General features: G+C 45.2%; 1 protein-coding gene across 1 annotated transcript; it reads left to right on the forward strand.

Moving 5' to 3' along the window:
* Window positions 1–109: 109 nt before the first annotated feature.
* On the forward strand, window positions 110–16,851 carry edaradd (EDAR-associated death domain). Its single transcript, XM_057047613.1, has 6 exons — window positions 110–894; window positions 13,710–13,768; window positions 13,962–14,004; window positions 14,135–14,202; window positions 15,223–15,271; window positions 16,143–16,851. The coding sequence occupies exons 1-6, from the start codon at window positions 861–863 to the stop codon at window positions 16,529–16,531; spliced, it is 642 nt and encodes a 213-aa protein (XP_056903593.1). The 5' UTR covers window positions 110–860; the 3' UTR covers window positions 16,532–16,851.
* Window positions 16,852–17,568: the final 717 nt, after the last annotated feature.

The following is a 17,568-nucleotide window of genomic DNA, read 5'->3' on the forward strand; positions in this document are numbered from 1 at the left end:
GCAGTGACACTCATTGACACCTCAGGACATTAAATGAGGTATTTTGGTCCAAATACATGTTTGGACTGGGGGGGGGGGGGGGGGGGGCAGTAAAAGAACAGGAGTTTCCTCGTTCGAGCACTTTCACATTTCATTTTGTTCATCTTGAACAGTGTCTGCTGTGGTCGCTGCTGATTTTAAAACGCATCGTGTGATAATAATGGAATAATTTCAGAATGATTTTCCCCAGTCCATAAAGCATGAAAGCAGCTCGGCTCCAGGGTCGCCAGGAGAGACTCCCAACCAGGCATCACATTCACCAGCCTCTAAGATGGAAGCCAGGAGAGACTCCCGAAAACAACCACAAAAGGTTGTCATAGTTACCAAACACCACTGAAAGTGTGGAGCCGGAGAGAACGTGCCAGAATGTCCCTAGGCTATAGGTCCCCGTCACAGTTTATGAATATTTCATAATGAGAAATTGTTTGAATATAATTGTATTTGAACGCACCAGAAGATGCCTGCGGGGCTCACGAGTGCTGGGTTGTCTTCGCCCAAAAGGGCCACATTGGTTAGTCAGATGATTTCATATGACAGATGATAAGCTGGATATTCCAGGAAGGGGCATTACGTTCGGCCCCGGGGGATTTTATGTTTCAATATTTAGTTCAGAACTTTGGAAACCCACACATACTTTATTTCATCATATTTTCTGTCCCCAACCAACCTTTCCTTCCGAGATAAAGGTGCTATGATTTCCGAGGCGGGTGAAGGCACCAGGCTTCACGCGCCGTTGGTCTCTGGCTCGGCCGCATCCGGGTTTCATCGGTAATCGTCGTTTGCGTCTCGTGCGACGGAGTTGCGGGGACATCAGAGGGAAAATGAGCAGTTTGAGGGCGACCAAAGAACCATCCAGTAAGACAAGACAAACGTCGTTTTGCATTGATTTTGTCGATGTGTTCGCATCCGCACTTTGTCTGCTTGAACTTTGAACTTGTCATGTTTAAGACCTGTTTATTGGGGATGTGTCCGATATTAAACAACACCGCTAAATAACAAAACAGACCGGATGGAACAATAATTTGGTTGGGATAGTTTGGTTGAACGGATTTTCATTGAGAGCTTTGAAAAAGCACCTTTTCCCAAAGTCATTCATTCTCTTTAACATTTCCTGATTTATGTTTGGTGTGTTGCAAAACTCTTTTTATGGAATTGTTGAGATCGAGGAGTTATATTTGATACAGGGCTCTGGCTTCTGTTTGGTTTAACATGTAAAACCAAGCAAAAGGTAACAAAAACCCAAGTGTCTGCTCACACGTCACGGCATGCCCCGACACGAAGCTTTGATTTGGATGAAAAGTGAAATGTGAAAGGCCATCTTGGAGAGCCTTTGATGAGCTAAAGGTAGACCACCATGATTAGACCCAATTTAAATGAGATTTGCTCTTTACTGCTAATTAAGTAGCTGCATGAAACATCCCAAGTTTTTCAAATAGCTTAAAACTGCAATTGAACTGATTTTAAAATATCGACTAAACAGGCTTTACATTTTTGTCGTAACTACACTTGTTAACAACAAAAAGATAGTTAACGCTTGGTTAATAAAAGGGTTTACGTTTGCTTACTCATATACATCATTTGGAAGATTTTGTAGAGTACTTTTGCTGTTATCTGGAATATATTATGAGTCACAATGCCTACACAACAGGAAGTGACATAAAAGAGGATGATAAAGGGGCACTTTTGTAAAATAATAATAATTATCATCAGCAATATTGAGCACATTTTTATTTTTTTTATAAAACAATGTTTTGTCTTAGCCTTCTTTCTCGCCTTCATTTTGTTGCCGTTTCCCAAACTGTGCATTTGGGAAATATAGTTCCTGTGAAGATACAGGTGGTTCACAGGAGCTCTGTGTGAAAATGGGAGACCCAGACCCAGACCCCAGTGTGGTCCCTCTTGTCTCTCAACCAACAGCAATCACACTAACCTCCTCTAATGGAAATTCTTATGGTCCAGCCCCCTCCTCCACCTCAGCGTAGCGTCAGTGATGTCATCAAATGGCTGCCGTTTGTCATCCACGCCCACGACAGTGAAGCTCAGCATCAGCTCTTCCTGACACAATCAAGGGCCACATTTGAGATGGCAAATCTAGAGCGAGTAGTGGTACAGGCCTTCTGGATGGGTGGGTGTGTGGGTGGGGGGGGGGGGGGTATTTAAAAGGCTACTTAGGTATTAAAACAAACAAACACTCTTAATTAAATTGCTGGAGTCAAACACCCCAAAAATAAATGCTATTTTTAACGTTGAAGCTAGCAGGAACCTTGAACTCTACAAGGAGCCACTAAGGAAAGATGAAACTGGTGATATGTGATCCAACTGGAAAATTCCCAGTAGTGCTGTGGGTGCAGAATTCATCACCTGGACCACCGACTAACAGTAACAAACGGACCCACACTTTCGTTGTGGTCCCCTCAGAACCTTCCCGGGTTTAACGTTATTCTGGAGAGGAAAGAAGGCTGCTGTCCCACAACCCTGACCCGACGGTCCTCAGGGTTGTGGTGTCATTCAGAGGAGCTCTAACTAAAGAACACATCTCAACGGTGCTCCGCTCCAAATATAATCGTCTCATTTTTATCTGAGCTCACAAGTAGGAAGTTGTACGTCATTTCTCATATGTGTGTGGCAGGTGTGGCACCATGGGGGGCATTTTAAACTGTGGAGTTAAAATATCTTTTCTGGTTTGAACGTTTGTGCCTGACTGAATAAGAAGGTGCTGAGTGAGAAGGCATATTATTGAGTATAGAGTATATAGTATTGAGTATATACTATAGAGTATATAATATTTAGTGTATAGTATTGAGTATATAGTATTGAGTATAGAGTATATACTATTGAATATATAATATTTAGTGTATAGTATTGAGTATATAGTATATTGTGTATATAATATTTAGTGTATAGTATTGAGTATATAGTATAGAGTATTGTGTATATAATATTTAGTGTAGTATTGAGTATATAGTATTGAGTATAGAGTATATACTATTGAATATTAATATTTAGTGTATAGTATTGAGTATATAGTATAGAGTATTGTGTATAATATTTAGTGTATAGTATTGCGTATATAGTATAGAGTATTGTGTATATAATATTTAGTGTATAGTATTGAGTATTGAGTATATACTATTGAGTATATAATATTAGTGTATAGTATTGAGTATATACTATTGAATATATAATATTTAGTGTATAGTATTGAGTATAGAGTATATACTATTGAATATATAATATTTAGTGTATAGTATTGAGTATATACTATTGAGTATACAGTATACTATTGACTGTATATTATTGAGTATATACTATTGAGTATATACTATTGAGTGTATAGTATAGAGTACCGTATTTTCCGGACTATAAGTCGCACTTTTTTTCATAGTTTGTCAGGGGGTGGGACTTGTACTCCAGAGCGACTTAAATAAATACATTATTACAGAATTTCACATGTTCGTTATTTTCACACTGACAACCACAAGAGGGCGCTCTATGCGTGTGTACCTGAGGAACGAGTTCCTTTAGCGACGCAGAAGAAGAAGCGGTGCTTCGTCTATGGAGTTAGACTTGATTGTTTGGTCAACTTGCTCGGATGTTCTTTATGCTATAGTTGTCTGATTAACTGTTAATATGTTACGTTAACAAAGCAGACACGTACTCAGTTCGTTGTGGGTCATGTAGCTGAATTTGTTACGTTAGCATACCGTAACCCTATTGCTAATCCATGCTAATGGTTTGCTAATTGCCTTTCAAGATGAATTGTATGTTCTTGGTCTCGGATTTTATCAAATAAATTTTCCCCCAAAATGCGACTTATAGTCCGGTGCGACTTATATATCTATTTTTCTTCTTTATTATGCATATTCTGGCTGGTGCGACTTAAACTCCGGAGCGACATATAGTCCAGAAAATACGGTATATAGTATTGAGTACATACTATTGAGTGTAGAGTATTAAGCATTGAGTATACAGTATATACTATTGAGTATATAGTATAGTTTAGTTTAGCAACACTTTACCCAATCACAATAAAAATGATCAGGGCAAAGAGGAGACAACAAAATAATGTTTTGGCGTGAGATGGTTTGGAAGACGGGTAAAAGAAGCATCTTTGCCAAACTGGAAGAACCTTCACTGAACAGAGGAGGAGGCTTAAGACCCCAGTTGCTGCTCCCACTGCTATACTGGGATCCCTCCCCAGGAAGATTCATTCACACACAGCATGACATGATGACCAGGATGACCCACCCCTTTAACAATGCAATAAGCACTAACGACAGCCTTCAGTAGACCAGTACAGAATACATAGCTCTGGAAAGCCTCTTGGATCAGATCAGCAACAATGGGGACTAGCTTCTAGGTCAACGTGTCTGAGATCCAGAGTGTAACTTTGTGCGTTAGCTGGCCAGGAGCATAACGGAAAATTAGATAAACCAAGTCCTCCCTGTGGTCTTATACGAAGTCTTCTTTTTTTCTGTATACCAGCAATTCTTTTGCACCCACAGAAGGTGCTGAAGGTCATCTGTGTATTGGGACACCTTTTGCTTGATTTCCCCTCTGGTTATTATCTTTAGAGCAGTTGATCAGTGTTCAGTAGTATTCAGTAGTAACAGCAAACGTCGATGGGCTTCCCTGCCAGGGGGTAGAGCTGTGGTTGTTGAGTGTTGTTCTAGACACCAGTCTGGGCAGTAGCTGGAGGAGCTTCTAGATTTTAAAGAAACGTCAGTTCCCGGCTCCCCTGCGTTGTGGTCCTGGAGACGCTGCAGCACAAACAGCATCGCTCAGCCTGTTGGAGGGATCACCCTTGTCCTGGTTCATCATGCATCAGATATGGTCCTTGGAGAAGAACTGATTCATCTCTTTGGGGGTAATCATCTTGGGCCAGAGCCTGTCCCATGTACAAACAGCTGTGTGGACAGGACAATAGAAGTCCAGTTGCTTCGAACCGGAGCACACTCTGTACATCTAAGCAGTCCTTAGTGGGTTGGGTTGGGACAGCAGACAAGAACCTGTTGGCAAGGATCAGAGAAGCTTCTTCCATGTTTCTCCGACCCTTGTGCTTCCGTCCACAGAGTTGATGTGTGGTGAAGGCCTCCAGGTTAAGGTTGTGGTGGGGCCCTTGCTTCCTCACATACCTGAACAGTGGCTTGGTGCTGTCCTCTGGACCAGCGTTCTGTTTTTGCACATGGAGATCATAGTGAGCTGAGAGTACAAGCACACGTCCGTCTGTACAAACCTTCATTGTATTCAAGACATTTCAAATAATTGACCAATATGTAACTGTGGTCAATGTTGTCATGGTTTTAGCTGTGACAGACGGGAGAAGAATCGTGACAATTTAGGACAAAGGTAGAAAAGCTCCAAGTAAAAAGACCTTCTTTACCGTCAGCAATAAGGCGCTACCGAATGGGATTTGACATTGATGACAGGAGTGAGCGCACACATTACGTCAGTACGATTCTCATTCTATTCGCTTGCATTTTTCTGTGGAAGGAATTCCCCCAGACCCGAGGCCGGTGCACAGACTCCCGCTAACGTCTTCGTAGGAGACGTGGGTGGTCAAAATGTTTGAAGGCTGGTTTCAGCCGTGTGGAGTTGTTGCCCTAAGCTTTACTGTTCTTTTCATTTCTTGAGCATTATCCAGAGCAAGCGGCTGCATGTCCCGGCCTGTCCCTGCCTGTCCCTCTATGTCCTTGCAGGCAGCTTTGGAGTCACGTGTACACATTATTTTAGCCCTGCTGCTGAAACAGCAGCAGGGTGGGAGGGCCTGGGAGGACTCTACTTCCACTTTCATGTTCACAAAACTCTTAGAATGTAATTCTATATTCTACACAAACACAATGTTGTGACCATGAATCAGCTAAAACTGATGAAACCAACCAACCAATCACATTTTATTTGTGTTGGTGACATTTGTGTTTGTGACAGACATCGGTGAAGAGCTACATGTAGTGAAGCTGTTAGCTTCTGTGTAGGTTTGTCCTCCCTGTCTCTGTCCTCCCTCCCCCTCCTCTCTACCTTGTTTAACCCTCAGGTGTCCCTCAGGTGTCTCACCTGCATCTATTTGGCTCCTCCTCTTGTGTGTGTCCAGAGGATCCTGGTTTCTTGTTGCCTTTCTTTGGGGAGCAGAATCGTGGATTACTACTGACCAGATTCTCTCAGCCAGTTTGAATTGTTTCCAGTTTGACCAACTTACTGATACAACAATCAAATTCATTCCGAACATTGCTGCCTCAGAGGGCTTTATAACGTGCACAGGTGTGATCCCATTAAACCCTCCAACCAGGTCAGGAGAAGATTCAAAACCCCTTTTAGGGAAAATAAGAAACCTGAAGTAGGGAGGAGAGCTCTGTCTCACTGGAAGGGCCAGTAGATGCCACAGTAACATCATTTAGCATCCACCATCATCCACCATCATCTAGCGTTGTCACCATCATCCACCATCATCTAGCATTGTCACCATCATCCACCATCATCTAGCATTGTCACCATCATCCACCATCATCTAGCGTTGTCACCATCATCCTCCATCATCCACCATCATCTAGCATTGTCACCATCATCCACCATCATCTAGCATTGTCACCATCATCCACCATCATCTAGCATTGTCACCATCATCCACCATCATCTAGCATTGTCACCATCATCCACCATCATCTATTATGTCACCATCATCCACCATCATCTAGTGTTGTCACCATCATCCACCATCATCTAGTGTTGTCACCATCATCCACCATCATCTAGTGTTGTCACCATCATCCTCCATCATCCACCATCATCTAGCATTGTCGCAATCATCCTCCATTATCTATTATTGTCACCATCATCCACCATCATCTAGCGTTGTCACCATCATCCACCATCATCTAGCGTTGTCACCATCATCCTCCATCATCCACCATCATCTAGCATTGTCACCATCATCCTCCATCATCCACCATCATCTAGCATTGTCACCATCATCCACCATCATCTAGCATTGTCACCATCATCCACCATCATCTAGCGTTGTCACCATCATCCACCATCATCACCATCATCTAGCATTGTCACCATCATCCACCATCATCCACCATCATATTATTGTCACCATCATTCACCATCATCCTCCATCATCTTATTGCCACCATCATCCACCATCATCTAGTGTTGTCACCATCATCCACCATCATCTAGCATTGTCACCATCATCCACCATCATCTAGCATTGTCACCATCATCCACCATCATCTATGATTGCCACCATCATCCACCATCATCTAGCGTTGTCACCATCATCCACCATCATCTATGATTGCCACCATCATCCACCATCATCTAGCGTTGTCACCATCATCCTCCATCATCTAGCGTTGTCACCATCATCCTCCATCATCCACCATCATCTAGCATTGTCACCATCATCCACCATCATCTAGCATTGTCACCATCATCCACCATCATCTAGCGTTGTCACCATCATCCTCCATCATCCACCATCATCCTCCATCATCCACCATCATCCTCCATCATCCACCATCATCTATTATTGCCACCATCATCCACCATCATCCACCATCATCCACCATCATCTAGCGTTGTCACCATCATCCTCCATCATCTAGCATTGTCACCATCATCCACCATCATCTAGTGTTGTCACCATCATCCTCCATCATCCACCATCATCTAGCATTGTCGCAATCATCCTCCATTATCTATTATTGTCACCATCATCCACCATCATCTAGCGTTGTCACCATCATCCACCATCATCTAGCGTTGTCACCATCATCCTCCATCATCCACCATCATCTAGCATTGTCACCATCATCCTCCATCATCCACCATCATCTAGCATTGTCACCATCATCCACCATCATCTAGCATTGTCACCATCATCCACCATCATCTAGCGTTGTCACCATCATCCACCATCATCTAGCATTGTCACCATCATCCACCATCATCTAGCATTGTCACCATCATCCACCATCATCTAGCGTTGTCACCATCCTCATCATCCACCATCATCTAGCATTGTCACCATCATCCACCATCATCCACCATCATCTATCATTGTCACCATCATCCACCATCATCTAGCGTTGTCACCATCATCCACCATCATCCACCATCATCTAGCATTGTCACCATCATCCACCATCATCCACCATCATCTATTATTGTCACCATCATTCACCATCATCCTCCATCATCTATTATTGCCACCATCATCCACCATCATCTAGTGTTGTCACCATCATCCACCATCATCTAGCATTGTCACCATCATCCACCATCATCTAGCATTGTCACCATCATCCACCATCATCTATGATTGCCACCATCATCCACCATCATCTAGCGTTGTCACCATCATCCACCATCATCTATGATTGCCACCATCATCCACCATCATCTAGCGTTGTCACCATCATCCTCCATCATCTAGCGTTGTCACCATCATCCTCCATCATCCACCATCATCTAGCATTGTCACCATCATCCACCATCATCTAGCATTGTCACCATCATCCACCATCATCTAGCGTTGTCACCATCATCCTCCATCATCCACCATCATCCTCCATCATCCACCATCATCTATTATTGCCACCATCATCCACCATCATCCACCATCATCCACCATCATCTAGCGTTGTCACCATCATCCTCCATCATCTAGCATTGTCACCATCATCCACCATCATCTAGTGTTGTCACCATCATCCTCCATCATCCACCATCATCTAGCATTGTCGCAATCATCCTCCATTATCTATTATTGTCACCATCATCCACCATCATCTAGCGTTGTCACCATCATCCACCATCATCTAGCGTTGTCACCATCATCCTCCATCATCCACCATCATCTAGCATTGTCACCATCATCCTCCATCATCCACCATCATCTAGCATTGTCACCATCATCCACCATCATCTAGCATTGTCACCATCATCCACCATCATCTAGCGTTGTCACCATCATCCACCATCATCTAGCATTGTCACCATCATCCACCATCATCTAGCATTGTCACCATCATCCACCATCATCTAGCGTTGTCACCATCATCCTCCATCATCCACCATCATCTAGCATTGTCACCATCATCCACCATCATCCACCATCATCTATCATTGTCACCATCATCCACCATCATCTAGCGTTGTCACCATCATCCACCATCATCCACCATCATCTAGCATTGTCACCATCATCCACCATCATCCACCATCATCTATATTGTCACCATCATTCACCATCATCCTCCATCATCTATTATTGCCACCATCATCCACCATCATCTAGTGTTGTCACCATCATCACCATCATCTAGCATTGTCACCATCATCCACCATCATCTAGCATTGTCACCATCATCCACCATCATCTATGATTGCCACCATCATCCACCATCATCTAGCGTTGTCACCATCATCCACCATCATCTATGATTGCCACCATCATCCACCATCATCTAGCGTTGTCATCATCCATCATCTAGCTCCATATCCGCGCGTTGTCACCATCATCCTCCATCATCCACCATCATCTAGCATTGTCACCATCATCCACCATCATCTAGCATTGTCACCATCATCCACCATCATCTAGCGTTGTCACCATCATCCTCCATCATCACCATCATCCCCATCATCCACCATCATCCTCCATCATCCACCATCATCTATTATTGCCACCATCATCCACCATCATCCACCATCATCCACCATCATCTAGCGTTGTCACCATCATCCTCCATCATCTAGCATTGTCACCATCATCCACCATCATCTAGCATTGTCACCATCATCCACCATCATCCACCATCATCCACCATCATCTAGCATTGTCACCATCATCCACCATCATCTAGCGTTGTCACCATCATCCTCCATCATCTAGCATTGTCACCATCATCCACCATCATCTAGCATTGTCACCATCATCCTCCATCATCTAGCATTGTCACCATCATCCACCATCATCTAGCATTGTCACCATCATCCACCATCATCTAGCATTGTCACCATCATCCACCATCATCTAGCGTTGTCACCATCATCCACCATCATCTAGCATTGTCACCATCATCCTCCATCATCCACCATCATCTAGCATCATCTAGCATTGTCACCATCATCCACCATCATCTATTATTGCCACCATCATCCACCATCATCTAGCATTGTCACCATCATCCACCATCATCTAGCGTTGTCACCATCATCCACCATCATCTAGCGTTGTCACCATCATCCACCATCATCTAGCATTGTCACCATCATCCACCATCATCTAGCATTGTCACCATCATCCTCCATCATCTAGCGTTGTCACCATCATCCTCCATCATCTAGCATTGTCACCATCATCCTCCATCATCCACCATCATCTAGCATCATCTAGCATTGTCACCATCATCCACCATCATCTATTATTGCCACCATCATCCACCATCATCTAGCATTGTCACCATCATCCACCATCATCTAGCGTTGTCACCATCATCCACCATCATCTAGCGTTGTCACCATCATCCACCATCATCTAGCATTGTCACCATCATCCACCATCATCTAGCATTGTCACCATCATCCTCCATCATCTAGCGTTGTCACCATCATCCTCCATCATCCACCATCATCTAGCATTGTCACCATCATCCACCATCATCTAGCGTTGTCACCATCATCCTCCATCATCTAGCGTTGTCACCATCATCCTCCATCATCCACCATCATCTATGATTGCCACCATCATCCACCATCATCTAGCGTTGTCACCATCATCCTCCATCATCTAGCGTTGTCACCATCATCCTCCATCATCCACCATCATCTAGCATTGTCACCATCATCCACCATCATCTAGCATTGTCACCATCATCCACATCATCTAGCGTTGTCACCATCATCCTCCATCATCCACCATCATCCTCCATCATCCACCATCATCCTCCATCATCCACCATCATCTATTATTGCCACCATCATCCACCATCATCCACCATCATCCACCATCATCTAGCGTTGTCACCATCATCCTCCATCATCTAGCATTGTCACCATCATCCACCATCATCTAGTGTTGTCACCATCATCCTCCATCATCCACCATCATCTAGCATTGTCGCAATCATCCTCCATTATCTATTATTGTCACCATCATCCACCATCATCTAGCGTTGTCACCATCATCCACCATCATCTAGCGTTGTCACCATCATCCTCCATCATCCACCATCATCTAGCATTGTCACCATCATCCTCCATCATCCACCATCATCTAGCATTGTCACCATCATCCACCATCATCTAGCATTGTCACCATCATCCACCATCATCTAGCGTGTCACCATCATCCACCATCATCTAGCATTGTCACCATCATCCACCATCTTCTAGCATTGTCACCATCATCCACCATCATCTAGCGTTGTCACCATCATCCCCATCATCATCCACCATCATCTAGCATTGTCACCATCATCCACCATCATCCACCATCATCTATCATTGTCACCATCATCCACCATCATCTAGCGTTGTCACCATCATCCACCATCATCCACCATCATCTAGCATTGTCACCATCATCCACCATCATCCACCATCATCTATTATTGTCACCATCATTCACCATCATCCTCCATCATCTATTATTGCCACCATCATCCACCATCATCTAGTGTTGTCACCATCATCCACCATCATCTAGCATTGTCACCATCATCCACCATCATCCTCCATCATCCTCCATCATCCACCATCATCCTCCATCATCCACCATCATCCTCCATAATCCACCATCATCTATTATTGCCACCATCATCCACCATCATCCACCATCATCCACCATCATCTAGCATTGTCACCATCATCCACCATCATCTAGCATTGTCACCATCATCCACCATCATCTAGCATTGTCACCATCATCCTCCATCATCTAGCATTGTCACCATCATCCACCATCATCTAGCATTGTCACCATCATCCACCATCATCTAGCATTGTCACCATCATCCACCATCATCTAGCGTTGTCACCATCATCCTCCATCATCCACCATCATCTAGCATTGTCACCATCATCCACCATCATCTAGCGTTGTCACCATCATCCTCCATCATCTAGCGTTGTCACCATCATCCTCCATCCACCATCATCTAGCATTGTCACCATCATCCACCATCATCTATGATTGCCACCATCATCCACCATCATCTAGCATTGTCACCATCATCCACCATCATCTAGCATTGTCACCATCATCCTCCATCATCTAGCATTGTCACCATCATCCACCATCATCTAGCATTGTCACCATCATCCACCATCATCTAGCGTTGTCACCATCATCCTCCATCATCTAGCATTGTCACCATCATCCACCATCATCTAGCATTGTCACCATCATCCTCCATCATCTAGCATTGTCACCATCATCCACCATCATCTAGCATTGTCACCATCATCCACCATCATCTAGCATTGTCACCATCATCCACCATCATCTAGCGTTGTCACCATCATCCTCCATCATCCACCATCATCCTCCATCATCCACCATCATCCTCCATCATCCACCATCATCCTCCATCATCCACCATCATCCTCCATCATCCTCCATCATCCACCATCATCCACCATCATCCTCCATCATCCACCATCATCTAGCATTGTCACCATCATCCACCATCATCCTCATCATCCACCATCATCCACCATCATCCTCCATCATCCACCATCATCTGGCATTGTCACCATCATCCACCATCATCCTCCATCATCACCATCATCCACCATCATCCTCCATCATCCACCATCATCCACCATCATCCACCATCATCTAGCGTTGTCACCATCATCCACCATCATCTATTATTGTCACCATCATCCACCATCATCTAGTGTTGTAAGGGTGGAGGAAGCAGACAAACGGAAAGCTCAACAAAACGTTTATCTTGCTTTATTTTCCATATTCTGTCCTGTCAAACTGGTTCTGTCCATCTAAGCGTAGAGTAGTCAGAGATCAGAGTGGGTCTGGAGATGGACTCAGTGGTTCCTCAGTGGAGGACGGATCTGGATCTGCTCTCCTCCGCACATCTGTGTCACAGCAGCACCCAGCAGCAGATCCATCCATCATCCATCCATCCATCATCCATCCATCCATCATCCATCCATCCATCCATCCATCCACCGTCTGCCGCCCTGCCTGCCTGTCTGTCTGTCTGCCTGCCTGCCTGCCTGCCTGCTGCCTGCCTGCCTGCCTGCCTGTCTGCCTGCCTGCCTGCCTGCCTGCCTGCCTGCCTGCCTGCCTGCCTGCCTGTCTGCCTGCCTGCCTGCCTGCCGTCTGTCTGTCTGTCTGTCTGTCTGTCTGTCTGCCTGCCTGCCTGCCTGCCTGCCTGTCTGTCTGCCTGTCTGTCTGTCTGTCTGTCTGTCTGTCTGTCTGTCTGTCTGTCTGTCTGTCTGCCTGCCTGCCTGCTGCCTGCCTGTCTGTCTGTCTGTCTGTCTGTCTGCCTGCCTGCCTGCCTGCCTGTCTGTCTGTCTAGGAGTGCAGTTCTACTGCAGCAGGATGTGGTTTTGTGTTTGGGGGTGATGGATAAAAGAGTGAGCAGAGAGAGTGACAGGATGAAGTGATGCTTGTGTGTTTCTCTGTTGTGGAACAGACAGAAGCGACTCTGATCCTGTGGAGGACACAGACACCACCAGCTTCGTCACAGCATTTGTGAGCACATTTTAACACTTGACTGATTCTTTCTTGTCTGTTTATTCTTTGTGCTGCTTCTGGTGTTCTTCTGTGGAGCTTCTGTTCATTCCAGGAGCATCTATCTCGTGGTGTTCTGCCCTTGGGCCTGTGTGAGGGACATGTGGCAGCAGCTCGTTCTAAGCCTTCTTTCTTCTGGTCTTGTCTCCTACAGTCTCTTGGGGGCCACTATCCAGTCCAGGTGACGGATCCTCATGGTAAATCTTCAAAGTTTGTAGTGTGTGTGTGTGTGTGTGTGTGTGTGTGTGTGTGTGTGTGTGTGTGTGTGTGTGTGTGTGTGTGTGTGTGTGGTAGAGCCACAGACTGATGCCAGATGTGTTGCTGCAGATGCTGTGACCCTTCCCTTGACCTCGATGACCCCTGCGTACCTGATCCCTACCGACAGAATCAGACAGGTCCGCATCAGCACCCCTGACACACATTTATTCTGTCTTCTAAACATCCCATAATCAGTTTCCCCTGTAGCTGCTCCAGTCAGAACCAGTCTGCCCTTCAAGCCGGTTCAAGCAAAACACGCACCTGTCGTGGTTTTATCAGTTTATCTGTTTCAGAATCAGACTGATTAATTCCTGCCAATCGGTTTTAGCGTGGGCGCACGTGCAGAAGCTTCAAAGCTTGATGGCTGCTGGGTGGATCTGTGCCACCACTAATATGGTGCTAATGACACCCTGCTCTCGCACCAGGGCCCTGCTTTTCCATGGAATCTTCAAACTCAACAGTCACGCAGCCATTTTGACAGATGAAGGTTTTTTCTGGTGGAGCAGCTCAAACCTCCCCTGGCTGTGGCAGGATCATCTGTCCTCACGTGGTTTCCCATAGTGTCCTTCTTTATTCATGTTGTCACCTACAGGATGTGGTGAGGTCTCAGTGCAGTCAGCATGAGTAATAACAGAAGAGGAAGAGCACCGACATCATGCAGCGGTGTAGAGGAACCAGTCAGACATGCAGGAAAATGTGTGTGAACAAGTTAATACAAATCAGGAGCTGCAGCCCCAGGCACTCGGGGCCTGGATGTAGAGTGTCAGCTCAGACAAGTTCAGACCTGAAGCCTATCGGATCCATGTTGAATACAGCGAGGAGAAGCTGGCCTGCCTTTGGAGACATTAGCATTAGCACTTGCTAAATAATGAATATTGTTAATGAAACATCTAGTTTGACAAGAACACTACTGCATGGGTACATGAGTGGTGTTGCTATGAGAGCAGACAGACTTGGGTCTGTTGTTAAAACCAGAAAACGGTTGCTTTAATGTGAACTTGGTTACACATAGGAACCTCCCTTTTATTCAGCCATTTGGTGACTTGCTGCCTTTATTACCCTCTGGCTCTAGAATATACCTCCCCTCCTTCAGGTTGATAAAGATGGATAGAACAGGAGATGATCATTAGTAAGGCCTTGTTTCTTGTGTGTTCCAGCCCGTTGAAGATGCTGAAGAGTGCAGCTGCCCACCAACGGTGTCTTCAGGTAAACAGTTGTTGTCTCCATCATTAGGGTTAGGGTTACCCTAATGAGGTACCCAAATGGGTTAGGGTTGAACTTAACCCTAATTCATTAGGGGTTGGATTTAAGGGTTACCCTAATGGGTTACCCTAATGGGTTAGGGTTAACCTTAACCCTAATTCATGAGGGCTTAGATTTAAGGGTTACCCTAATGGGTTACCCTAATGGGTTACCCTAATGGGTTACCCTAATGGGTTAGGGTTAAACTTAACCCTAATTCATTAGGGGTTGGATTTAAGGGTTACCCTAATGGGTTACCCTAATGGGATAGCGTTAACCTTAACCCTAATTCATTAGGGGTTAGATTTAAGGGTTACCCTCACCACCTGATCACTACTGGTTACATCTAGGATCCCAGGGAGACCTGGACTGTACTAGATGCCCCCCAGTAACAGGAGATCAGTTTTTAGATACTTTTGCTTTTGCATTTTTCTGTTAAAATCTATTTTTTACTTCACTTTGTTGTAATGGACATGTGATCATCTGTTAGAGTAGAAAATCCAACAAGCAGCATTTTATCGTATCGAGCACTAAAAGTCTTCACTGAGGACACGACGGGAGGGTGACGTGTCTTCAGAGGAGCATGAGAGGAGCAACATAGCAGCAGTTCCTCTGGACTCAGGTCATGTCTTAGTTAAGATGGTTACACCCAGGCTGGTTCTCTCGCACGCTTGGTTAGGGTCGGTAGCCCCAACATGCTGACTCTTGCTGCTCGGGTAATTACCTCGGCTTTGAACCAAGGACCAATTTAGCAAGGCTCCTTTTTGTTTGATGCTGTCATGAACTAACTAACTTTCCAGAAGAAGTTGAGCCTGTTCTGCATTTGTGTGTTCAGACTATCCAGAAGAGCTGCAGGTGCTGAAGAGGCTGTGTGAGAAGTGCTGTTGCTCTGCACCACCTCCCAAGATCAGCGACCTCATGAACGACAAGGATCTCCTGGACTCGTTGCAGATGAAATTAGATCCGACCCACTGCGCTATCAAAAACTGGAAGAATTTTGCAAGTCGTTGGGGGATGAGTTACGATGAACTGACGCTGCTGGAGCACCAAACCCAGGGCTCGCTGGCTCACAGCCCCACGCAGGAGTTCCTGCTGCGCTACAACCAGAAGACGGTCACCGAGCTGACCGACCTCTGCCGCGTCTACCAGCGCATGGACGTGCTGCGACTGCTGCAGAGCTGGATGGAGAAGGACTGGCCGTCCCGGTGGCAAAAGATGCTCTGACCTCTCGTTCTTTCGCTGCTCTCACTCCTCTTGTGAGTGCTGAGCTCTCCACCAGCTCTCTTTCACTCTTTCCTTCATTCCTGTGGTTTGGAGCTTTCACACGGTCGTGTGTTCTTACGTGTGGAACATGTGTGAATATGAGACATTTTATTGCAATTGAATTGCAAAGTTTGTGATCTTTTTCTGAAGATTAAATGTTGCTGTTTTATAAGGAAATCTAACAAACTCATCCTATTATTGTCAATGAATTTGTGCTGGAACCTTCAGAGCACCAGCTTTAGTTGTGAATATCAGCCTTAATAAATCATCTAAAAACAGAAGCTCTAACTTTTCGGTCAAAGTTTATGAAGCCCAGACAGAAAAGATGATTTATTATGCTTGCAGTAGTGCACGTGTGGAGCAGGAGTGCACGTGTGTAGTCCACGTATTCCACAAATATTCCTGGTGGATTTTAATGCTACACTTTTATGGCTCCTTTGCTTTTGATGACTCGGCTTTTTCATGCATGAAACTTGTTCAGCTCCAGCTATTTAGAGACATGGAGAAGCATAGCACCCCCCCCCCCCCTCCCCACACACACACACATACTGTATGTATGCATACATAAGAGCCTCCACGCTCGTCGACCAGCCTTTCACACTGTTGTTGGGTAAATGTTAACGAACTGCGAAGTGCCTATATATGACGGGTTGACTAGATGTTGAGAAGCAACTCTCATCTACCTTCACCACATGTGAGGATGAGACTCGTTCACAGTCTGAGTCAGAACAACCAGTTCATTCACCAGGGACTCTCTTGGGTTCGCTATCGTCCTTCTCAGGGACACTAACAGGCGTCTGGGATCACGATAACACCCCCGCCAACTCTACCACCTCAGCTGCAGCCTCATGTCCCAGAGGGTCTGGGTGGGGTTCAGGTCTGGACAGGTCCTGGTCTGGTTGTCCCGCTGGAAATCTCATCCTCAGGTTCAGGGCAGAAGGGAGAAGGTCTTTTACCTGTTGGAGTCTGATTCCAGCCTTGCTGAAGCATCATCACCC

The sequence above is a fragment of the Takifugu flavidus genome, chromosome 11 (assembly GCF_003711565.1).
Source record: "Takifugu flavidus isolate HTHZ2018 chromosome 11, ASM371156v2, whole genome shotgun sequence".
Taxonomy (NCBI): domain Eukaryota; kingdom Metazoa; phylum Chordata; class Actinopteri; order Tetraodontiformes; family Tetraodontidae; genus Takifugu; species Takifugu flavidus.

Excerpts from the sequence above, each read along its gene's own strand:
- edaradd (XM_057047613.1), top strand. The coding sequence starts at position 861 with ATGAGCAGTTTGAGGGCGACCAAAGAACCATCCA. Across the intron at positions 895-13,709 it reads GGCGACCAAAGAACCATCCA|ACAGAAGCGACTCTGATCCT; the intron begins GTAAGACAAGAC and ends GTTGTGGAACAG. Across the intron at positions 13,769-13,961 it reads CCAGCTTCGTCACAGCATTT|TCTCTTGGGGGCCACTATCC; the intron begins GTGAGCACATTT and ends TGTCTCCTACAG.